This window comes from Lissotriton helveticus, chromosome 9, assembly GCF_964261635.1.
Source record: "Lissotriton helveticus chromosome 9, aLisHel1.1, whole genome shotgun sequence".
Taxonomy (NCBI): Eukaryota; Metazoa; Chordata; class Amphibia; order Caudata; family Salamandridae; genus Lissotriton; species Lissotriton helveticus.
The window spans coordinates 463,718,265-463,744,428 of NC_136070.1; the positions used below are offsets into that span (position 1 = coordinate 463,718,265).

At 43.7% G+C, this 26,164-nt stretch overlaps 1 protein-coding gene and 1 long non-coding RNA gene across 4 annotated transcripts in view; one reads left to right on the forward strand and one right to left on the reverse strand.

The window, feature by feature from the left end:
* Positions 1 to 26,164, forward strand: part of AKT1 (AKT serine/threonine kinase 1) — a 405,158-nt gene that overhangs the window by 245,365 nt on the left and 133,629 nt on the right. For both annotated transcript variants that reach the window (XM_078660283.1, XM_078660284.1), the window contains exon 4: positions 17,385 to 17,496. In XM_078660283.1, coding sequence (XP_078516409.1) covers positions 17,385 to 17,496 — 112 coding nt within the window. The remainder of the gene's footprint in view (positions 1 to 17,384; positions 17,497 to 26,164) is intronic.
* The window catches only part of LOC144781433 (uncharacterized), an 86,894-nt gene that overhangs the window by 26,955 nt on the left and 33,775 nt on the right, over positions 1 to 26,164 (reverse strand). For both annotated transcript variants that reach the window (XR_013600985.1, XR_013600984.1), the window contains exons 3-4: positions 20,695 to 20,742; positions 4,009 to 4,102 (exon numbers count right to left, since the gene is read on the reverse strand). This is a non-coding gene — a long non-coding RNA (uncharacterized LOC144781433). The remainder of the gene's footprint in view (positions 1 to 4,008; positions 4,103 to 20,694; positions 20,743 to 26,164) is intronic.

The window sequence follows — 26,164 nt, forward strand, 5'->3', positions numbered from 1 at the left end:
GAGAAAAAGGTACAGTTACAATAAAAAAGTTATACAAATACACAAATTGGCTTCATGTACAGCAACATTTGAAAGTCTGAGTTTGTACAATACAACTTTAAATCTCAATCTATTATATTTCTTGTACATGTATGTAGGTATGTATCTATATATTTATCACTTTACTCAAACTGTAAAAGAAAAATACATCTTTTGACTCTCTCCAATGCACTACTCTGGCTCACCCTATACCTCTCTCAATATATCCTCTACCTCCACTCTCTTACTCATCCCAAACCTCATTCTAATACTATGATCTCAAAAATAGCCCTTGCTAGACTCTTCCCTCCTCTATCCCTCATTGGCTCACACCAAACCTCATTTTACTAATATGATCTCCCAAACAACCCTCTCTAAATTCTTCTGTTGTGTATTCCTCCTTTGACTCATCCCAAATCTCATTTTACTACTATGATCCCCTAATCCCTTTCTAGAGACTCTTCCCTCCTCCATCTCTCCTTTTGATCATCCCAAACATCACCTTAATACTATGGTCTCCCAAATAACGCTTTTCAGACTCTTCCCTCTTCTATCCCGCCATTATCCTATTCAATTGAACTAACCGACTTACTGGCTTAAATTAACTCCTATTTCCCTATACTAATCCGCCACTAATCTTTTTTGGGTTCTGGAGAGTAGTATGCTACTCGCTGAATAGCACTTCAACGCCTTGTCAGGGATAGTAAGCACTTTATAAATACATTTACGATCACATGGTGTGGTGCACCCTCTAATGCATGCCAGCCAGAACTGCGGATCTCAAATTTGCAGTACAATCCTTAGTTATCTCAAGGATTGAATACAGATATACAACCTTAGCCGTTCTACCAAAAATTTCCACAGCACCACTAAAAGCATGCCTCAATTCAGTTGCAAGACTCATCAATTCTATCATATCTCGCCACACCTGAAATCGTTAAACTGGCTACCATACGAAGCCAGAATCCAACTTAAAATGGCATGCATCACCCACAAAGCGCTCCACTACAAAACACCAAGATACCTGGCCCAGAAGATCGAGATATCTGGAGGATGCAGACCAGCCAGGAGTGCCAAGGAGCTGCTGCTGAGACCACCCATCTTCCGGAAGAAGAAAACATATGACAGAGCTTTCTCCGGAGCAGCCCTCAGAATTTGGAACTCACTCCCTTCAAATATTAGGAAAGTTCCAAACACGGCAACATTCAAGAGGGAAGCTAAGATCTTCCTAATGAGTAAGTTCCTTACATAGGCAAGACAGGTCATCACCACCACCGCGACATAGAAGTTTCCAAAACTGAACTACAAATGTAAGTAACGATAAGGTCACCAGCTATACTGGGAATAACCTTTGCGGTACTATACTAAACCACACTTGTGGATGTAGAATGCACGGAAAAAGACAATTCGGAACTATTGGTACTGGAGTACAGTATACAGTACAGTAGGCAAGTAGAATAACTTTTATGGTAACCTTGAAGATAGACATATACAGGAATTATATAGATATATGTAATTTCCGATTTCATGTAGTAGCCTAAATATACCACGTCATTGTACTTATTCATGCTAATACTTTATAGATGTATACCGAACCTACCTCATATCACTGTGAAACTTTTACTATATAGCTTTATACCTAACCTACCTCATATCATTGAATGGTTATGCCATACAAGATGTATCTGTAACCTACCTCATGTAACTGTGAAGCGCTCTGATACCCAAGGGTCACGTTTGCGCTATATAAAACTCTCTAAATAAAATAAATAAATAAAATAACTTTAGACCTGCTTTTACATCAGCATTTCTCTGCTGCCTTAGACTTCATTGATCCCTTCATAATAAACATCTACTATAGGCCCTTTCCAACATTCCAATTCCTTGTGTGAATACATGTTCATCCTGGTCTCCCTTACTTTCATTCCTGGTATTCTGGCATTGGTTGGTTAATAAAATGTTATTATTTTCTAAATATGTTTGCTTTGAGCTCACAGAAAAACGGTCCCAGGGCTCTCTTCTGTTTGTGTACAGCTGACTTTGAGCGTTGTGAAAGATTGAGTATATGTCACATGATTTCTTCCTGCGAGCACATAAGATGTTTGGAGAGTAAAAAGCGCGTCTACTCTTGTGATACATCTCACAGATGCTATGATAGGATTAAAAGCTAGAAATCCATATATTTCTTGTTAGTGTGAAAGAAGGTGTAGTGGGTGGTTTTCTTGTTGGTCGCTTGTTTAGAATGTTTGGCAATCTGAAATTCCAGACTGTATGGTACATTATACTGTTATATTGATTTTTCCTGCCTGAGTTTATCTCCTAATGTTTGCTTGAATATAACTACTATGTTGTTGTCCTGCACAGTGGTCGTTTCTGCAATAAATATCTGTAGCAGCTTTGTGGCTATAGTCTAACGGATAACATTGGGGAGAACAATAAAGTGACAAAGGAACAGGCGTATGCAAAGAGGGGTGTCATCTATGACCTCCAGAAGCCAACATCTGTCCCCCTGGCATTTATTAGGTAAAGCTTGAAAATGTATGCATGATATAGTGCTCGCTAACATGATGGTTTCATCACAGACGTAAACATAAGTAAAGGGGAACAAAGTCACTTCCTGAACCACAGTGTCTTCTTATTTTTAAAACACAAGCCAAAGGGAAGCTAACTGAGCAAAAATAACAGGCTGGTTTTGTGGTTTCAATCCCTACACGGCATGCATGCGAGTAAAGCATCAAACCCATAACATCATCATATTACCAGCAGTTTTACCCACTCATCCTGGTCACAAAAGAGTTCAGACGAAGACAAAGTAACAAGCGATGGGAACTAGAAACAGCTAATCATAAAATGGATCATGAGACCAAAGTAGCCCATTCATTTTCAAAACCCTAGACAATTGGAGTACATTTACTTGTTGTACTTCCCACATAGGGTGCACAGCACTCACACACTTCTATCCATTAACTCACACCCATCTAATGCTTAAGCATAAACATTCTATCTTTCACACCTTTGTACTTCAAATATATGCATATGAACACTGACAAAACACAATAAAAGCACAATTTTGTTCCTTAACTTCAAAATCAAGCCACTATCATTATAGGCCACACAGCGGAGACATGCTGTGACGTATAGGACTCGCATAGAGCAGGTTTCTCCCTCTGGAAAAAAAATTCACTTTAGCGGCTCATCAAGGTATGAAGTACTATATCAGTCCAACTTCTGAATATCACCACAATGTAGTTAATTCACCATTCAGATTCTATGTCCGGAATGGAGGCGAGTACTATGTTTGCTCTCATCATTTTATTTTAAAGAGCAGCCTGAAGAAAAAACAACTGCACTGCCCAATTACCAGTGGAAAAATAGTAGTACAACCAGCAACCAAACAGAGTCCATCAAGCTGCTTTTCATCCAGTTTTATTAGCTCTTCCCCTTCTTTCTTCGCTGCCCACAGAAAAGATAAGTGTCCATCCTCTACGGCGACTGTATCTTTCTGGGTGGTATTTTGTTTGCTAGTCACTTTGTTTTTGTTTATTTTTACTGACTTGTAGCGCTGCATGCGTTTATCCCCTGCAGTTGACCCAAGTTCATTGACAAGACTGAAGAATCCCAGGGTTGCGTTGTGGTCCGCCAACCACCAGGAGGAGCTGCGGTGCTCCCACCAAGCAGATCATAAAGACCCTTCTTAGATGCTTTTGCTTCAGAGCGCCAGACGTGGGTCTTACTATTACTGTGGAGTGAAACCTCATGTTAAGTGGGCAATAATTGTCTTATTTTCGGTTTTTCTTTGTGGCTCTACATAGGGAAGAAGTGCTCATTGGGAAGGCATTAGCGTGGTTTTGTTCAGTACACCCTGTTGGAAAGGAATTAGCCTGCAGCAGAATGCCTCAGCAGAGACACTGACCCCTCTCCGGACCATATTTAAGGATACAATGCAGATCGAAGCTGCTTGGGAGCGGCTATAGATATATATTTACTCACCTTGAGAAAGTAGGTGTAGTATCCCATCTCCTTTGGCAGTCTTCCTGTTAGTGGGCCATCTTTTGAGGGTCATGTAGAGACAGAATCAGGTCTCCTTAGAAGAAGATGAAGAAGAGTTAATTCTGTGGAGGGAGGATATGTTAGATGCTTCTGTCAGTAATGCAGTGTCCAATGCATTAGAGCCTTTCATTAGGAAACTTCTCATTTAGTCTGTGGCCCTGCCTGAACCCCTCCCACAGAGAGAAGGTTTGACGTCACCTAGTGAAGTCAGCGAACCTTGGAGGCATGATGGTTCGAGTCACCCCAAAACCAAACTATAATTCGAGGTTCCCAAGGGAGATGACCCCTTCAACATGCGCAAAGAGGATATTTTGACTTGGTCCAAGGGCGCACATTGGGGTACATCGGGTGCCAAATACCTCACTCCCAATGCTCCCAGTAACAAAGCCCGCAAGATCCTGGACATGACAGATGATGCCAAAGAGTCAGGAACCCTGGTATCTCCGGAGGTAGTTCCATGTTGGGCCCAGAAGTTGTTCATCATCTTAGAGAATCCAAATTATGCCATCTCTACGGAGAGACGTGGATCTCTACTTTAAAATTGGACCCAAAACCTGAGGAGTTGGCCAGTTCAGAGGCTAGCACGGTCTCTTGATGGACCCCTTCATCAGGGAGCTGTGCTAGTATGTTTTCTCCTTCGCCTCACTTGACAAAGGCAAGCCTCAATAAGGAATGTTTTCAGAAAAAGGTTTTTGTAAGAGCTGGAAGTGTGTTGGGTGTACAGCCGCCCACTACACACCAGTAACAGAGGTCGGTCTCCCCTCAATCTCGGGCCAGTCTCCCAAGTCTGCCTGTCAGTGAATGTATAGGGTTCAAAAAGGCCTTCGACATACCCCAAGATTACTTCAGAAAAAATTGCAAAGCTGGAGACCAGGCTGAGAGGAATAAAGGCTTTCCTGATATGCTGTGGAAGTGTATGTGAGCTCACAGAGGCTCGGGGGAGAGGGAATACCCTCATCCAAGATTCTGCCTGGCGCCACCACGTCATGAGTGCTTTATCACAGATCTGAGTCACGCTTCCTGGCAACGATACCACATCTGGAGGTGATGTGAGGGCCGCAGGTGGTAACCGCATGTAGAGGCAGGTGGGTCTATGGCTCTGAGCCCTTCGTGTTAAATAAAGAATTAGACCCAGTCGCATTAAAATCATATAAAAAAATTGTGTGTTGACTGTGTTATGTAAGAAAAGGGGGTGGTGATGAACAGAGTGCCTGAATTAAGCAGACCACTCTTACCCAGTCCAAAGATCAGGGCTTGATCCATCACCGTTTTTTAGCTCACTGCACCATCCCAGCTCAGAACTTGGCTATATGCAAATTAGTCTGTTCCTGTCCCAGTGCATGATGGGAACAGGGCAAACCAAACTACCAAGCCAATTCTTATACTGGGAAGGAAACAAGCTTCCGGGGACCGGTTTCTGCCATTTCAGGCGTCGTCGGCCCGGCTTGCTTGAATCCTGATGGTGCAATGAGCAAGGGACTCACATCTGAGTATACCCTTCCACGCTTATGGTGGACAAAATGATTCACAAAAGGGGGTGGTGATGAACAGAGTGCCTGAATTAAGCAGACCACTCTTACCCAGTCCAAAGATCAGGGCTTGATCCATCACCGTTTTTTAGCTCACTGCACCATCCCAGCTCAGAACTTGGCTATATGCAAATTAGTCTGTTCCTGTCCCAGTGCATGATGGGAACAGGGCAAACCAAACTACCAAGCCAATTCTTATACTGGGAAGAAAACAAGCTTCCGGGGACCGGTTTCTGCCATTTCAGGCGTCGTCGGCTCGGCTTGCTTGAATCCTGATGGTGCAATGAGCAAGGGACTCACATCTGAGTATACCCTTCCACGCTTATGGTGGACAAAATGATTCAGAAAAGGGGGTGGTGATGAACAGAGTGCCTGAATTAAGCAGACCACTCTTACCCAGTCCAAAGATCAGGGCTTGATCCATCACCGTTTTTTAGCTCACTGCACCATCCCAGCTCAGAACTTGGCTATATGCAAATTAGTCTGTTCCTGTCCCAGTGCATGATGGGAACAGGGCAAACCAAACTACCAAGCCAATTCTTATACTGGGAAGGAAACAAGCTTCCGGGGACCGGTTTCTGCCATTTCAGGTGTCGTCGGCCCGGCTTGCTTGAATCCTGATGGTGCAATGAGCAAGGGACTCACATCTGAGTATACCCTTCCACGCTTTGGCTTGGTAGTTTGGTCTGCCCTGTTCCCATGATGCACTGGGCCAGGGACAGACTAATTTGCATATAGCCAGGTTCTGAACTGGGATGGTGCAGTGAGCTAAAAAACGGTGATGGATCAAGCCCTGATCTGTTGACTGGGTAGGAGTGTTCTGATTAACTCAGATACTCTGTCCATCACCACCCCCTTTTTGAAATTATTTTGGCCACCATAAGTGTGGAAGGGTATGCTCAGACATGAGTCCCTTGCTCACTGCACCATCAGGATTCAAGCAAGCCGGGCCGAAGACGGCTGTAATGCCAGAAACCGGTCCCCGGAAGCTTGTTTCCTTTCCAGTGAAGAATTGGCTTGGTAGTTTGGTCTGCCCTGTTCCCATGATGCACTGGGCCAGGGACAGACTAATTTGCATATAGCCAGGTTCTGAACTGGGATGGTGCAGTGAGCTAAAAAACGGTGATGGATCAAGCCCTGATCTGTTGACTGGGTAGGAGTGTTCTGATTAACTCAGATACTCTGTCCATCACCACCCCCTTTTTGAAATGACTGTGTTATGTAATATCTACTTTTACATAGCAGCTACACTCACATAGTGCACAGTGACAGTCTGGATCTCGCTCTTAAACCATCCCTTCCATGCTCCCTCTGGTTTCTCTTACTCCTCTCGTATTTTAGGTTGAGCATTCGAGACCTCTTGTATATACTTTAATATATACTTATATGTGTATGTACTTTGTGGGCTCTGCAGATCAACCCTGGGACTTGTCTGCTTCCGCATAGGGACTTTTTTTCTATTCAACTGTCTCTATTTAACTGTCTTGATAGAAAACGACCAGTAGAGGTCCGTTACATACCAGAATTGCTTTCTGCTGAGAGACTTTATTTTTCTATTTTTCAGGCAACTGCCTCTATTTAACTTTCTTGATGGAAAACAACCAGCAGAGGTCACTAAAATCCCAGAATCACTTTAGCATTCTCTGGATTCCAGTCCATAGAAATTGTCTTCCACAAGCACCCGTAGACAATATTTTTTTCATATCTTGTATTTTAAGTGATATGACCACCGAAGGCCCTAATTTTATATTAAAAACAGAGCTTTGGACTATACCATTTCCCACTGAAAGGCAATATTTCTCTCCATGTGTTCCCATACCAGGCGTGTCACGCATTTTGGGGTTTGCTTTTCCTCCATGTTAAAGAACAGTAGAAGTTTCAGCACCCAGATAAATGTGTTGCATAGCTAAATACATATAAGATCCCAAAGGCAAGACCGATTGCATTGCAAATGCTCATTTCGTTTGCTGTCAAGCTTATGCACTTTCGATCTCACTCTTTCTGCATTTTTCAGTTTTTCTTACTCCTTGCTCCTCCTTTGCTCTTCTTATCTCTATATTAGCCTGTCTTACACATGTTATTGCTTATATTTGCTCATAAAAACCTCTCTCTCTGCTCTGTTTGTATCTCGCGATTGCTATTGAAATATACCACGATATCCCTGAAACTGCATCGCCCCTCCTTTTATGTTGCCCGTTAGCTCAATTAATTATTTTTCTCTTCCCTTCCCTCTAACTTGCTGCACATCCTAGATGTAGGGTGCTGCATGCAACTTTATAGTTGGTCGCTCTCAATGAGATGTCCAGTGCCTTGTAGGGTACCCTACTACCTTTAATGTTTGTTCCTTGCTGTCTCACTGTGTCCAATCCGTCAAATCACAATAGCTTGTATTTCCTCAGTAGGTTTAATTTCTACAGTTATATCAATAAATAAAGAAATCTGTGAGGTACTCAATTGTTATCTCGAAATTCTGTTATGAAGTTCTGTGGTTATACTTAATAAGGAGCTACCTACATAATTATCATATGAAATCTCTATATTGATGTCTTAACTACACTTTCACAATTGCTTTATTAACGTCACGCTTTCTCAAATTTGTTTGAAAATTCACCATTTTGCTACTCTTTTAAAAATAAAAATCTTGGGGGGAGAACCCCTCCAAACCTGCCATATGCCAGTTGGGTTTAGAAACTTCGCTCGCTCGCCACAGTGCACTAAGCCACAACTTGTACGCCCACCACTTTCCAATGTTACCAGCCACCAAGGGTTGGTTTTCCGTCTATTCAAGAGGGAAGGAATTTATCTACTCTGGGATATCCACTGGCTGGGTGGCTGTCTGATCCATCTAGACCAGATGTTTGTCCCTACCTGACTGTGCCATCTTTCAACATCCTGGAAGCTTCCTGCATTTCATATGGAGATATCGGGTGTCCTCAACCCTGGTTCTTCGCAAAGGTGCTTATACCTGCCATGGAATTTACTCGACTACCTCGGCGATATCCTGATCCTGGATCAGTCCCCTCCTTGCCTCAGGCAACATTCTAGAAAAAGTCTGTCAACGTGCTACAGAGCATGGGGTTAATAATCAATGTTGAGAAATCTGTTCACTTACCGACGCAGAACATTATGTTCTACTGATTTACCGTAGAGACTATTCAGGGGACATTGCGACTATCACAATTGAGATCACAAATATCAAGCTGAGACAACACTCACACTCCAGAAGTCTATGTTCTTTCTTTAGCAGACCGCTTGATTAGTGGGGCTGTTAGTGTCCTCCATTATGGCGATCTACTAGGGACCTCTTCATTATCCGGCCCAACAGTATATGACGGCTTTGCATCTCGTAAAAGGACCAACTTATTCAGGATAGGTACCCTCACAAGCTAGGCCATGGGGAAACAATATGGTAGCTACAACCCTTGGAGACCCTGGAATGGCGAGACTATGTTCGCCTCAATCCCAGTTCTGGTTATAGATTTGGATGTCAACAGGTCAAACTGGGTAACTAGATGTTGGGATCTCCCTAGGCACTCCAAGCATTTCTTATAAGGCTCCGTGCGACTCCAGGTTGCTCCTTTACATGTCCTGGTGAAGACCCCATAGATGTTTCTGATTAACCAAAAGATTTTGGGTCGAAATGTCAACGACTTATCTAGTACTTGCCTGTACTGATTCCATCTCCCTGAAGGGTAACCAAGAGTAATTACCTCTTGCCCTGTACATACAGGACCTAAACAATTACTAACTCAGGAGAGGCAAACTGTAGGAGATGGTTGTTACGGATTTTGTAATTTGTGTTCCTAGGTGCACTTTTTCACTTCTTGCCCTGCATTGGTACCCTCACTTTGCCCTTATGGAGCAGCAGTCCTCATTTTATCTTGATTTATATTTTTTCAGTACATGATCAATACTGTATTCAACACAGTTTCTTGTATGTTCTTTGCATAAAGTTTTTTTTGTATGTATTTCATCAAATATCTCAGCGCTTGAGGGGATACACAACCCATAAACACAGTTACTAAGCAGTTGTATTTGAAACAGTTGTTCTGCCTTAACCGGACCATTGTTCAGAACAGCAATACAGAGTGAAAAAATAGTATGAAACAAACTGAATTAAGGCTGGATTCTAATCATTTTATTGAGTCAGAAGAGATAAAAAAATATCGATGACTCATCCAATTTTCTGGACTTTGATCTTTGCCACTTATAGGCCCACACATTCTTGATCAATTATTTGAAAATATCAAACTACTGCAAGTGGCACAGGGATAATTTTAAGTAATCTAAAAATGATCAAGTCTTTGGCAATTCCATCTTGGAAGGAGATGGAGAGGCTAACAGCATGCAAAATCCAGTGCGCCTAGAGACGTTTAAGTGTCCACTATGCTTGTGGGCTCAGCTCGAGGTTGCAGATAAGACATTCTTATTTATTGATGAAGTTCCATGCACAATGAAAGGAAGGAAGAATACCGGCTCTGATTAGTGGTCCTTTCTTCTGTGATCTAAATCTGAAATAACCGTTTTTTTAAAGGGTGTATATTTGAAAATAAGCTAATTTCATAAACAATAATTTAACAGTTGCTTGAATAAATTAACTACATTTTTGTCAGTATATTAGACCAGTCTTTGGGAGTATTGTTTACAAGTATAATTTGCCCACACGCGACCTTTCCAATTCATTTCGACTTTGCGAGTCACCTCTTGGTATCCTTGTTTCCAGAATAAGATTAACAGTGCATTTCTAGCATGTCAGCTGTGTCCAAGTGCAGACACAGACCTTCAGAGAATGTTTTTGTTAGTGTTGAGCCTGCGTCTCCCTTGTGAGACACTGTTGTATACATAAAAGGGGTTGGAGCCCGCCTGTTGCTTACCATTTGTTGGCTTGTGTGGCACTCTTCTTTACAGCCTCTTAATTCATCAAGGCAGGTCTAACAATTTCTGTTCCTCTCTGTGGAGCAGGGACCAAGCACTGATTGGTTCAACTTAATCAGTATCCGTCCACTGCTCATGACATTACTGAGGTACTAATTTGTTCTTTTTAACTTTTGGTGCCCTGCAAACACAAGGTGTGTGACTGGCAAAAACGTGTCCAGCAAGACAAAAAAATGCAAAGATTAATTTTCTATAGTTTACTTTCTTTTTTTGCCAAGCCTTTTCTCACTTTGCACTCATGTTTTCTTTTACGTTTGATCATGGTTGCTGTTCTAAAAAGAAGAGGATTATGTTATTGCAAAGCAACATTGTTTCTTTCTTATGTGCAATGTCTTAAATGATGTTTTAACTCATAATTGTGTGGTACACCCCCATCCACCCCACTTCAACCTGCCCCACTCCAATCCACGCCAAACCACCCCACCTCAAACCACACCAATCGCCCCACTCAATCCAATCAATCTCAAGCAATCCAATCCACACCAATCCAATCCACCCCATTCCAGACCACTCACCCTAATCCAATCCGCTCCAATACTCACATACCACCCCTCTCCATTCTGCCCCACTCCAATCTAAAACAATCTGCCCCACTCCAATCTAAAACAATCTGCCCCACTCCAATCTAAAACAATCTGCCCCACTCCAATCCAAAACAATCTGCTCCACTCCAATCTGTTCCTCTCCAACCTGCCCCATTTTAATCCAAAACAATCTGCCTTCTTCAATCCTCCCTATTGCAGCTGCCCCACTCCTATCAAAACAATCTTTCCCACTCTAATGCATTCCACTCCAATCTGCCCAATCCAAAACTATCTGCCCCACTCCAATCTGCCCTATTCCAATATCTGCCCCACTCCAATGCACCACAATCTGCCCCATTCCAGTCCAAACAATCTGCCCCACTCTAATTCCCTCTCCAATCCAAAACAATCTACCCCATTCCAATCTGCTCCACTCTAATCTGCCCCTCTGGAAATCTGCCCCACTCCAATCAAATCAATCTTCCCCACTACAATCCACCCCACTACAATCCACCCCACTCCAATCAAGCCCAGTCTAGTCTACCCCCCATTCCTAGCCACCTCACCCCAATCCACCCCATCCAGTTCACCTCACTCTACTCCAATCCACCCCACTCTACCCCAACTAAACCCATCCCACCTCAATTCAGGCCACCAACTCAGTCAATCCATCCACCCTACTCCTTCCAGGTCCACACCGCTCCAGTCCAATCCACCCCACTTCAGTCCAGTCCACCCCACTCCTGTCCAATCCACCCATTCCTATCCAGTCTACCCCACTCCTATCCACCCCCCTCCAGTACAGTCCAACCCACCCCCTCCAATCCTCTCTAATTCAGCCCACTCCAAACCACCCTACTCTAATCCAACCCACCCCTTATCAGTCCATTCCACCCCACCCCAAACCAATCTAGTCCACCCCACCCCACCCCAAACCAATCTAATCCACCCATTCCAATCCAGTCCACTTCACCCCACTCCAATCCATCCACTTCAATCCAATCCATCCACTTCAATCCAATCCATCCACTTCAATCCAATCCACCCACTTCAATCCAATCAGCCACTTCAATCCACCTCATCCAATCCACCCACTCCAATCCACCCCACTCTACCCCAGTCCAATCCATAATATACTCTAGTCCAATCCACCCCACTACCTCCATCCAATTTAACGCACTCCACCCTATTCCACTCCACTCTACACCCCCCCACTCTGACACTGCACTCTACGACACTCTGCCACTGAACTGTACTCCCCACTATGACACTCTACTCCAACAAATCCAGTCTATGACACTCTACTTCCCCCACTTTACTCTAGGACACTCCATGCCACTAACCTTTAGCCGTGCTGAACAGCAGCCACACTAGTGTACAAACATGGCAAACCCGCTTTGCCAAAGCCGAGACCTATTGATTATGCCAATTCTTGTTTCCCTTTTTTGTAGCCTACTCTCGTCATTGTGTGCCAAGCGATGCCGCAATTCAGAGCGACTGTAACTGACTTTTAGCACAGTGTTGTTGATAGCGGTCAGAAATATTTTGTTTCAGATCATAGGGTTAATAATGAAACTTATTTGTCCTTGTCTGTGCCCCCCAACTATTCCTACATTGGCTCATGTTAGCATTATTAAATAAAAATCGCGCCCATTTGGATCCAAGCATTTGGATCCATGTTTCTGATGGAAAATGGTCTAGCCCAGATTCCAAATATTGTTGCAGAGTAAAAACATTTCTGAATGTGAGTTATGAATAGTTTGTATCAATATTTGTGGCTTTCTTAGCGTTGAACTGGAATGTCAAGACTATCTTTTTTGTTAATGAACTTTCCTTAGCCTTCATTGTGTCAACTGTGGCTGAGGTCATCCTTTTCTACAAATGTTGTCTTGCTGTGTGAAATAGAGCCTTTTGGATAGCTTTTCAGATTCAACAGAGGCCTATTCAACAGAGGCCGACAACTTGCTTTCTTCCTGAGCATTAGAAAGTACAAAGCATCGGTTTTCATTACATTTGTTGCATCTTCAGGATTACAGAGGTCGCTCTGATCTACATTGTTCATACTGTTTTTGATGAAGCACAACCATCACTTAAGTATTTCTGCGAACCAGACAATATGATTCAGTGAGTAGTATTATTTTCACTTATGCCTTGTGGAAGAAAGAAGCCCTATTAGGCAGATCCAAATTCAATGGGTTCTGCAGTGTCAGAACCTAAAAAAAGACCAATAAAAACAGCAGCCCTTTGTTTTCCTGATCTTTAGAATTTGCTGAAGGATCTCCTGAGAAGAGCGCTAAACATGATTCCATTCATGGCACCTCAGTTGGTTCTTCAAAAAGTACCCGATTCTACCACCGATGTGGTGGTGGCTTATTTTCTGAATTTATTTTTTGATAAACCAATTTTTATTGTTTTCTTATTACACTCATTACAATTTGGTTCGAGTTCAACACATTGCCTGAATATAGCATATTGCTATGAGTTCTGAGTCTGTCATTCATTGTCCTCCAGCCCATAATATGCCCACCATTTGCCCCAAATCTTAGTATGTTTCTAATGACAGCCCTTAGATTGGTAAATCGGTTAGTTCCGTCTTGGCACACCAGTCTACCTGCATCCGCCATTCCGCCAGGTTGGGGGGGGGGGGGGTTGAGAGGACTTCCATCTGCCAGCAATGTCTTGTTTGGTAGTCACTGTGACCACCCTCACCATTACCCTTTCACATCTCTGCCCCCCCCCTAGATTCTCCATATTTTCAGAATGAATTTAAAGGTAATCTGTTGCTTGTCAGTAGGCAGCTGATGCAGAGTTCATTGATCAGCGGGTATTCAGTCAAAATAATGCTGTCCAGTAATTATGACGGCCCTACCAGTGCTTAATTAGAACCATTGGGCAACTCCAATTATTTTTCCACATTAGACATTGATAAGGGGAAGACAGGCGGGGCTATTCCATCCCCTTTGTGTCTACTCCTCCGCCCACTTGTGACAGGCTGATGGAGGACCATTTCTCCTTACTCTGCCCGGAAGTGGCAGCTCTCTTGGCCAAAGGAGTCATAAAGAGGGTGCCGTCAACAGAAGTAGGTCATGGTTGCTATTCCCGCTGCTTTCTAGTGCCCAAGAAGGACAGAGGTCTTGATCCTATTCCTATTCTCCTGAAAAAGGAGAAATTCTAAATGCTCATGCTTGTACAAGTTCTGTCTGCCCTGACCCAAGGAGACTGAATGGTGGCATTGGACTTGCAGGACGCTTAGTTCCACATCCCCGTCATGCCTGCCCACAGATGTTACCTGCGGTTCAAGGTAGGTCACAAGCACTTTTAGTTTGCTGTGGTACCCTTTGGCCTTACTAGCGCCTCTCGGTGTTCACCAAGGTGTGATGGTGATGGTTAAATCTCATCTCCGGAGATCAGGGGTGACATTCTTTCCTCATCTCAGCGACAGGCTGTTGAAGGCGAGCTCATCCTGAGCAGTCGTCTCCCATCTCCATACAACACCGGACATTTTGCACTCTCTGCGGGTCACTATCAATGTTCGAAAGTCCCATCTGACCCCTTCTCAGATGCTCTCTTTCATCAAAGCTCTTCTGGAGTTTCATGCTTATCCTCCCAAATGGCGAGTCCAGAATATTACATTGGTTTTGGCCTCTATCCTGGGTTTCGGTGAGACTGACTCTGAGGATGCTGGACCTCATTGCCTCCAGCATCCTGCTTATGACACATGCCTGCTGGCATATGTGGACTTTGTAGTGGGACCTGAGTTTCCGTGGGCTCAGCATCATGGCAATCTATCTGACATGGTCCAAATCTCGGAGGGCACTGCAAAAACATCTGCAGTGGTGGTTAACAAACCATGATTGGGCCAGCGGCCAACCCCTCTCCCTTCCCCAACCAGGTCTGACAGTAGTGACAGGTGCGTCACTCCAGGGCTGGGGGTGGCCATCTGGAAATGGTGGAGATCAGAGGCCTCTGGTCTCCGGAAGAATCTGGACTCCATATTAACCTGTTGGAGCTCCGAGCAATCCGACTGGCATCGAAAGCCTTTCTACTCTCCATCAAGGGGTCATGGACCCTTTGTTAAGAGTCGTGCTCCTCTGAACATGGCTGGAACATCAGGGCATTTCCCTGGTGGTTCCAGCACCTGGTGGACATCTTGAACGCAAGAGCAGACAAACTCAACCGAAGATGCCTAGTGGATCACGAATAGTGTCTCCATCCAGATGTGGGTGCAAGGTCTCTTTCAGCAGTGGGGATAGCCTTGAATAGATGTTTGCAACTGCCAAACGCACAATGTCAAGTGTCCCTCGCTGGAGTTTTCAAGGCAACTCTCACACTGAGGCTGTTTTCCTAATTGAAGCCCCAATAACAGCCATACAGTACAGATAGGAATATTGCCATTGGTGGGCGTTAAATATATGTAAGATTGTTATCTATAAGCAGTGAATAGAGATACAAACCAAAGATTACAGGTACTACAAATGGACATGTAGCAAGACGTACATAGCAAGTAAATAACTGTAGAAAAATGTGCATATTTACATTGAGTGGTGTGTTAGAGTGATCAGATGTGTGTGTTGGCTGTCAGTGGTTTGGGGACACTAGATGTAATGTTATCTGTCGAATGAATTTGACATATTTGGATGTAGTGGTCTTGAAAGCCACAGTCAGAGCCTGAATGGTTCAAGCTGCAAAATCAGTTATCCGGGCGTAGTTCGGTGTTTATTTAGAGTTTCAATCTGACTGACGAAGAGAGACTATAAGGAATGGAAAAAACAACTGACAGAGAAACCTAATCTGGCCTGCAATAGATGTTGGGCCTGAGACTAACTATAGCAAATAATAGAAAGAGAATGTCTTTGACTCAAATAGTGATAACTTCAGTCCCAGGGACGTACACAGTCATTAGGTTTGCTTGTACTGTAATATGACACCGCATCTGTAAGGGAATGATAAGGAGATTGAATCCCACACAGTTCGTGCAGGACATCCAGAAGAGAACTTAATATATTTTAAATTTAGTTGCTCAGATATTGGCAAATTGAAATAAAATCATAACTCATCCTGCCCCTTTTTAATTCCCTCCACTGCATTTCCTGTTCTAATAATGATCAATTTAATCCAGCACAGTCGTTGAGAATGGACAACACAATTTGTGTGTACAATAAAATCTGTGTTCCTGTAAGAATGAAGAAATTCAGCTCGCGTCCCTTTACCATAAAGGCTATTTGAGATGAGAAAGTATCGTAAAAAAATATAAAATAGTGAGAAAGGAAGAATTTACAAATAATGATTTAAACAGTGCAGTGTATGTGTAGCCTTCACGCCATTTTATGAGCTAGTATTAGACAGACTAGTGAAAGGCTAAAGAGGCCGATGCATAATACATTTTCTAGTTAAAACTAAACCGACAGAGCAGTGTATATCTAATCCTAAAAAGTAGTCTCTCGAACCCCAAAACAGCTGCAGAGTTGTGTATGATCCTTTGGCCTCGGTGGCTCTTGAATTAGTAAACGCTTTCCCTTTTCGTGGTGTCTTTACCTCCATGGATTAGGGCACCCACACTCTAGTCAACTAACACAGCATGGCCTAGGTGGTAGAGGTGGCTTGCAAACGTCCATGGTAGCAGTACACAGAATGTGCTTAGTCAAGGACAATTCAAAAGGTTTTACAATTGATTAGATGAACTGAGGTACAAAGTTCTTCAAGTCTGTTGTAAAGCACCCTGCGTATGCATAGCTCAGTCTCAGTATCCTGCTAGCCTCAAGGCTCAATAGCTTAACAGTGTGAATGTTGCTCAATGATCCTAGCACTCAGAATTCCAGTCCACAATATATCGTCAAAGCGGGAATCCAACAGAAAAAGACCCTTCCTGTCATTGCATGTTTTTGCCAGTAGCTTCTAGGCCACCAGTATAGCAGTGGGGCGTATGCAACATAAATTTAACCATGTTGATCCCAGCTTGAAGCATGACACTACCAGCCTCAAAGAGCAGTACGCTATCACTAGGACTTGAGATCCAGTCAAAAAATAGAGCAGTACCATCTATATCATTCAACAAGAGTTGCGTTCATTGTAAGCCTGGATATCCCTTAGAGAATAATACCATTGTGTATTTTTAATGATTCTGCTGCGATTTTTGCAAATTAAGCAATCAAATTGTAATGTTTATGGACTTTTGAACTGCCTAAATACTTGTTGTATACTATAATACTTTTGGTTCGCCTCATGCACGTAAAGAACGGTATTTGAATGACATAAAAGACTCATTCGTCATCGAATTATGGCAGAAATGTCCTCATGCAGCATGCCTTCTTTTCTTTGCATGTGGTAGAATGCCAGCTGATGAAGACGGAGCGACCAAAACCAAACACATTCATCATTCGATGTCTCCAGTGGACAACAGTCATTGAAAGGACGTTTCATGTTGATTCTCCTGAGGAGAGGTAATTTTCATTCATATTTAACATGCACCCAACCATGGTTAATATGAACGTTCCCTAATGCACGACCACCGTAAATTACCCGAACCCCTGTGCGGCCACAGGAAAAGTAAATCAGCAGGGCTAGTTGTTGTTTTATTTCTGGCTATCTTGTCTAACGGATTTCTGATTTACCACCCAAGCCACTAAATCCGCTGCATGGGGACTCGAGAACAAGTCACGCCCCACAGAGGCAAATTGAGTTTTCCCTCCGGCCATTTGCGAACGCAGCTGGGAGTGAGATGGTTCTAATTGTTGCTACGTGCTAACAGGCTTGTGGATCTGTTAAAACGGAATTGTCTTGTCTACGAGGACATATCCTGGGTTTGACCGTAAAGAACGGCGATTAAGTTCACATTCGTATGTGTGTATTATGGATGTATTTGTACTAAATATTAATAAGAGACCTTTGTAATTTCGGTTATCAACCATATCTACTCATTTGTTCAAGAAAATCCGTTTTTTAATATTATAAATGGCGTGGCTGTACCAAATGTTGACTGTTCCTCAACATCCTTTCCATTTTTCCTTTCTGGACCTTAAACCATGTCCTACTGTTACACACTTTTCAAAAAAGTGTTAACATAATTTGTTTCTTTCAGCAAGGTGCTAGGCCGTTTTCTGTCATGCTACCTGCAGGTGGCAGGAGATGGCACTTTGGAACTGGGGAACCAGGTTTGAGTCCAAGCGACAGCTCAATATCCTGGGGTTCCGGGCAAATCACTCGATCCCCTAGTGCCTCAACAAAAAAAATCTGACCTCATATAATATTGTTATCCAGTGCTCATGTAAAGCGCTCCAATGTATTTCGGTCAAGACCAGATCAGGAATGCAAGAGCGAGTGGTGCTATACATTTCATTCAGTTTGTTTTGCAGCTTGAAAATCGCGCAGTTAGGCCTTCTTTATCGCTGAAGTCCTTGCTAATCCAGGGTCTCACAACATGGGCTTTCATGCCCCACTATGACGATCTTCCAGTGCCCACTTTTTATGTTTTATTTGCTTTAGAATAGCCAATTATCAACAAACCTAGTCAACACCTGTATTTTGGGGAATATCACTGGTCACAGTTTTAATAAATCATCTACAACAAAGATGAATCAGTATTTTTTAAAGACACCACCGATCAGCTTACAGGACCAGCTACCTTTGTAGCAATGGGTGCTCTTAATTACGAGAACCTAAACTGGTCTTGGGCATTACTGCTCTTTTTGGTTGGCTTTTGTCAGCTTCCCTTGAAGTTGCCCTAACCACCTCTCAGGCATGAGCAAGGAGTGATGTGTAGGACTTGAAGGGGCTACTTTTGCTTTTATTTCTCCTGCTGCCACATCTATAAGACATTCCAAGGGCCTATTGGAAAATCCCCTTTCTTTCCTGTAACACACCTGGAGCATATTTACAACAGTGGCTGCTACTCCGCTAAGGCAAAAGAGCGTCACCCCACTACATTTTAGCACTGAAATAAAGGAAAAATAAAATGATAATAACTCAACCTTATTATAATTTCATTTGTTCCTGCAGCGGCAGCTTTGCAAGGGTGGGGCTGCTCTGATCGCAGAGCAGGAGGAGGAGTGATGGGCACTCTCTGTAAGTGTGCATGAATTTCTGCCCGGCTGTCTTGGGCGGGCCAACCATTCATGCACGCTTTGCATATTCTCCACCAAGGCAGAATTGCAGCCTGGGTGGAAAACATGCCCAGGCTTCTGATCCCTTGCTGAACCCCCAAACCACGGCATTGTGCCATTCCCCAAATTTACAAAGTGGTGCTAAGCCAAGTGACGTGGCTTAACGCCACCTTATAAATATGCCCTTTCTGCCACAGTCTGCTGTGGCAAAGGGGCAGGCAGTGAGTGTTGCTGTGGGTGTTCAATAATATCATGCATTGCTTTTTGATGCTGCCCCAGATTTACAAGGCTGAGGCAGCGCCAAAAACTAAGGCCAGGTAATACCTGGTTTTAGAATGGTGATACGAGGAGAAATTATTAATTTCTTCTTGTTTTTTGCTCTTTCTATGAATGCTGCATTCTGCAGCACATGTAGAAAGAGCAAATTGCCATGAATGATTGTTTGTGTGCAGGAAGGTGTCCCTTCCTGCACATAAACAATCGCTCCTGCAGCACAGGCAACCTTGCAACATGGCGAAAGGTTGCCTGTGCTGGCACTAGGCTGTTTTTTTAGCACTAGGGGAAACGCAGGGGCGTGCCGTAATTTTTGCAAATACGGCATATCCCTGCGTTTTGAAAACTTTGGAGCATTGTGTTGCCAAATTTGGCGCAACACTGCGCTCTGACATTTTCTTGCCTATGCCTCCCTTATCTTCCGTGAACTCTTGGACACTCAGAGGAAAGACAATAGATTAAAGACAGTGTTAAATTAAGATTACTTCTGCAAATTAGGCCAAGAAACAGAAAATAACCCTCATCAAAACGATAATGCATTAGTGGTGTCAATCAATGTTTGCTGCTTACCACAAAGTAACAGCTATTCCCTTTTTGGCTTTCACTGACCAGCGAACAAAACGCCTATTTCATTGGCACACCTGTAGCTCAATGATTCATGTATAATACTGCTGCCAATTGAAATGATCAGAGAAGTCATTCTGGCCCCTCCGTCTTCTTAATCCTCTGCCCCCATTGCCCAAAAGGTGCCCCAATTGGCGGCTGGACCCTCGGTTGTCTTAAGTGCAGTCCTTTTAACTGAGTTTCTGTCTTTGCTCACCCTAGAACGCATCGGGTTTCAAATCTCATTGTCCCAATGTCCCAGGAAAATGATCCTTCATTCATCCTAATTCACCCACTTCACTCACACCTTGCTTCGAAGTGCTCTCATCTAGGTATTGAGCTTGTCCAACGTCAGCCTCCTTCTCAATGGGCATTGACCAGATGGGGGTGCCCTCACATGCACTTCCAAGGGGCAGAGGCTGGCTTCTGCTAGGAGGAGGTGAATGGACACAGCAGCAAGGGAACGAGTGCAGAGGGATTTTGGAAATACATTTGGGCAATGGTCATGCAGGTCTTGCTAATTTGGGGAGACCAGGCTGCACATATTTGCAGATTTCAATGCATTGTAATGCTGACATCTTTCTCAATGCATCACCTTCTGCACATGCTGTACATGTGAAACAGTGGGGGGAACAATGTGAAATAATTCCGGTATACACTCGCCTTTCTCAGTTCACTTGTCTTTTTCTTAGGCTTTGTTTGAGAAAGAGGCTATGGAGAAAAGGAGAAGAGGGAACATTTTGAGATCATAAGTTAGGAAATATCAAAGAAAAAAAAGACTTGCTACAGAACAACCGCATGGTGGCGAGCAATACAAATGGCAAGATTGAAATAAGGGGTGAGATAAATGGGGTTCGGGAACAAAAGTGGAATAATGGGAAAGAGAAGATTTAAAGACGGAAAAGCAGGGGAGAGAGTAGGAGAGGGGATGGGGAAGTGGAAGTAAAAATAGGAGAAAGGGGAAGAGAAATGGGAATGAGACCAGAATGAAAGAAAGCAGGTATTCATGAATGAAGACAGTAAAATATAATGGTCATAGGGAAAGGGAGAGAGTGTGTGAAAGGAGCAGAAATGGAAAGCAGAAAAGGGTAGAGCTACACTAGTGGAGAGAGGAGTAGCAAAAGAAGCAAGCGAGAGCTAAACAAGGAAATTACTTAGTTATATTAAGCGAAGAGGGAATGGAAAAAATGATAGGTAACAAGAAGACTAATTAAAGGAAGTGAGAAGAGATCAGAATTATAGACCTATGCAGAGAGAAAACAATAAAAGGCCTGATTAATATGGAAGACTGGATGACGGGGTGGATGAAGGCAGCATACCCAGGGTGGCATACGTGGGAGCTATGAGCAAGAGAAAGGATGCAGTGGTGGGAAAGAGATTAAAAAAGAAATAGGCAAGGGGGGAAAAACGGGAGCCTGAAATTTGATCTTGTTAACAAACCAAGTTCCTGTGTTAATTTTTCTACAAAGATCCTTGGTGTGTTACCTCTAAGCTGCTAGTAAGGTTTTTTTTTTTGTTAAGTCCTTTCAGCTTTACACCAGTGTTGTAGATAGATCTGAAGGACTTTAAAATGTCCTCTTTGCACACATTTTTCTGCAGGGAAGAGCTACCATATGCTCTTTAAAATCTTACCACGTTTTGAACATTGGATCACATCACTGCACAATGCTCATTTTTATTTACTGTTTTGCACTAACGCCCTTGATAGGCAGCCCCTATCTTTATTTTTAGAGTCTAAGGTTTGCCTCTTTCCCTAAACCTATAAAGGATAGCTTGGACTGGGTCTCCAGGAGGAAGGGACCAGGCCATTTTCAATTCTGTCTTAGCATAATGCATGCTCAATAATGCAGCCTCCTCAGCGAATAACCGAAGCATAATGAATAGCAACCTACTTGCATACAGAGCAAATGCAGCAGGGTGACAACCTTCCTTCACACACAACAGGAGGATGGCGAGATTTCACTACACAATGGACCATGTACAGAAGAAACCGTGCAATGTCCAGTCACACAGAGAAGTCTCATCTCACCTGAGCTGGGTACAAAAGGCACTTGTTATCAATGTGAAAGATCTCTCCCAACCAATGTAAAAATTACACAACTTAAAATAGAAACGACTAGGGGTTTCAGAGATTTTGTGCTTTGGCACTTTGTGGGGAAGTAGAGAGGATCAGGCTCATAATGTTTGGGATCCAGGTTAGGCCGTGTAGCAGGTGATCAAGTGGTTTTGCTGATATGTCTCAACAGAGCAGTAGTGTTACATGTATCCGTTATGGAAGGCTGACTAATGGGTAAGGGAGAACACAAAAGATCGGCAACGGCAGAAACAAGCATTTGCAATGCAATAGGTCTCACATTTACATGAGCTTAAGCTATTGGCATTGTAAATGACAATGCCTTTTATTTATGTGTTATTTTTTAAAACAGATCAATAAAAGGCATTGTCCTTTCCAATCCATCTCCAACGAGTAGCTTGTGAGTTACCGATAGCTCTCCAGCTACTTGTGAGTAGCTCGCCTGGTGCATCAAGACTTCTAACATGAAAGCTTTTGTTTGGTTATGTTATTATTTGTATGCCAAAATTAAAAAGCATATTTGAGACGAAAATGTGTGTATTTTCAGAACCCATAAGCTAATGTTTGGTTCAATTTTCCAAAAATAATTTAAAGCTATTTGAATTGGAGACATTTACTGCTCATATTATTACCTTGGTGCCGGGGAATAGTAGCTATGGCTGTTATGTATTACCCAAGCAGATGCATTACAATTTGATTGTGTTTTTAGGTTTCGCCTGCGATGGCTGCGCATGCGCAGTCTCGCTGGCGAAATCATATGATCTTGAGGATGTTTGACTAGCGCCCCTCTGTCCCTTTGGCCGGCGTCACCGTTTAGGCTAAACGGTGGCCGGCCATTGGGAAAGAGCTCTTTGTGATGTACTCTTTTCTCTCTTTCTACCGTCCCACTTGGACGGACTGCCTGACTTACTGCTGGCGTAAAAGGTTTGTTATCTCTATGGTACAAAACAGATGGCCCCATAAAGAAGATAATAAACCTTTTACGCCAGCAGGAAGTCAGGGCAGTCCGTCCAAGTGGGACGGCAGAAAGAGAGAAAAGGGAAAGTCATGGTGAGCGCTTGTTCTCCCATGTTGTGTGAGGGGTGCACTATTTTGTCTTCACCCATGGGCAATGTTCTGCTGGCTCGGTTTCTCTTGCTTCTCCTGGCCACGCTTACCCCCAGTGGTTTGTACCTTGTACTCCTCTAGGGAAGCGTTTGTTTACGCAATCGGTGCCTTCAATGCTCTTTGCTGAAGCGCTATCCTCGGCGTTCTGCACGTAGTACCATCAGCACTACCAGGCAAGCGCAGGCCTAGCCGCTCGGCAGGTAGGGGATCTTCCTTGGACAGGAGGCGCCTCGAGTAACGGGGAGGATGGCCCGTTCCCATGTGCCCAGGCGTGAGGCAATGCACCGTTGGCTGGACCTAGCATCCCTACGACATGGGCGTCGCTGCCTAGCACTGGAAGGCTTGTGAAGGAGTTCGAGCAGATGATTGGGTGGGTGAGGGCTGGTAGGATTGGGACAATCTAGCAGCGCCTGGGTGCCCTGGCTCAGTAAGATGGCAAGGCTTGTTCGTAGCTGTGGGCGATGGTAACGAACACCCAAGCAATTAAATGAAAACTGGGGGTAGGCAGCAGGTCAGCTAGAGATTCCGTGGACCCCTAGCCGCTAGTTTTCCAAGAGTGCGGTGTCCAGTCCCTAATTTACAGAAGAATGAAGTGCTGGGCCGGAAGCCAGATGCTCGATAGGTGCCCCGACAACACTGGACACCGCTCGTTCTCCCCCCCCCCCACCCACTGTCTGCTAATGTCGTGGGTGTTCGCCCCACCCCATGTTTGTCTCTTGCTCGGAGCCTGTTGAGGTATAGTAAGTGCAGGTGCTTTGCACGGTCGAGCCCGTCTGTGTGTCTCTCACTCCCTATTCGCTCTCTATCTCACGGATAAAATACGGGCCGCCGCTCTCGTAAAAGCGCCTAAGTGCTTCAGGAGCGATGAGGAGGCGCGGGGTGGGGGTAACCATAGCGCCGGACCCCGCTTTCCCACAATGTTTCCACCGGCCCGTGTTTGTTTGTAGCCCAAGTGTTTATGTGGAATAGTTACAATTTCTTTAGCGCACACCCAGAATGCGCATTGCTTCTAGGCTCTTTGAGGTGTTATAGTTAGCTGGCACAATAAATGGCTGAATGGGAGGGTCTAGTCATGACCCGCATTGTAAACAATGGATGCGTAAAAGTGTCGAGCTCTTTGACAGGGATACAACTCTCTGATCTACCTGAGTTTAGCGGAAGTGCGTTGGTCTTGTGAGCTACCTTAGGTTCACATGTGTGACCTGCAGGTTACAGTGGCAAACTCAGCTCGCAGGGGCAAGGCACCTGCTACTGTCATATTGGGTGGGATTGGAGCTTGTGGCTGCAAGGTTCACATAGATAGATGTATGGAGCAGGTGGTTTAACCCACTGAGCTCCAGCTCTCCGGTGAAAGAAGTGATCAGGCATTTCCTTGCCTGGCTCTGTGCAATATCACGGGACCTCTATACCTGCACATGTTTGATGCGTCGGATCTCTGGTCATAAGACACTGTTTCTAGTGCTTACTAGCTTGCGTCTTCCAGGAGTTATGGGATGTGATAACCCTAGTGGTATTCTGAGGTCCGGTATCTCTCGGACACATTTTGCGAACTGTTTAAAGGGCAATCTTTTCTTTTGATGCCAGAGAGAAGGGTTATGTCACTAAGTTCCAGGACTAGAAGCCTCTCGACCTCCGCTCAGATGGGAACCAGTGTGTCCTGGAAACCGCCAGGCGCACGTCTGAGGCTAGCGCAGTGCAACCCGCCACTGTGACTCCCTGAAAACAACTCTTAGCAAAATGTGCGGCTAACGCCTTTCACCCATTTTAGTGGCAGAATTCTTAAAGGTGGCGTCTCTGTGTATTATCTATATTAGCATCCCGTTATAGGCAGTTATTTTAACGTGGTGGCTTGCATCTGGAATAAAAAGATCTAATTAGGGCACCCCACCACACAAAACATTAGTTAAACCGATTTCTACAGCAAAATGTACACCTTTCAAGCGTAAGGTAGAAAAGGCACACACTACTACTCACTCTCTACTGCTCTATACACTCTCTACTACTCACTCTCTCTACTGACTCTCCCCCTCTCTCTCTCTCTACCCCTCACTATATCTCTACCCCTCACTCTCTACCTGTCTACCTCTCTCTACGCACACACAACACTAATCCTTATGGGTTCCAGAGTAGCGTACTACTTGCGCTTCAAATCCCAATAAGGGGTAGCAAGCGCTATATAAATACAAACCTCTTTCCCTCTTCTATCCCGCCACCTACCCTTCTCTACCCAAATAACCGAATAACATTTCCACTACTCAAATTACTTCATATTTTACTATACTAATTTTCAACACTATTCCTGTAGGGGTTCCGGAGTGGTGTGCTACTCGCCAGAAAAGTGCTTCAACACCCATCAGGGGTAACAAGTGCTATATGAATACAAACCTTTCTTCCCCTTTTATATCTCCGCTATCCTTCTCACTCCAAATAACTGACTAATATCCACCACTGAAATTACTTTCATATTTCACCATTTTAATTCACCACTAATCCTTTATGGGCTTCATGAATAGCGTGCTTCAACGCCCCATCAGGGGTAACAAGCGCTATCTAAATACAAACCTTTTTTCCTCCTCTATCCTTCTGCTATTATTCCAAATAACTGACTAACCTACCCACCACTTAAAATGTACTTGCATGTTTCACTATACTAATTCAACACTAATCCTCTATGGGTCCCGGAGTAGCGTGCTACTCGCAGAAAAAGCGCTTCAACACCTCATCAGGAGTAGTAAGCGCTATATAAATGCAATTACAATACAATACATATGCACATATATACATATACATGCATTTATATGTATATACATATATAAACATATATACATCTGCGTATCTATATAAATACAAATATAAATGCATGCATATATATATATATACATATATACATATATATATGAATGTTGTGTACATTAAAGTTTGAAAAACACTAATAAAAGCAAAGCTAAAAAG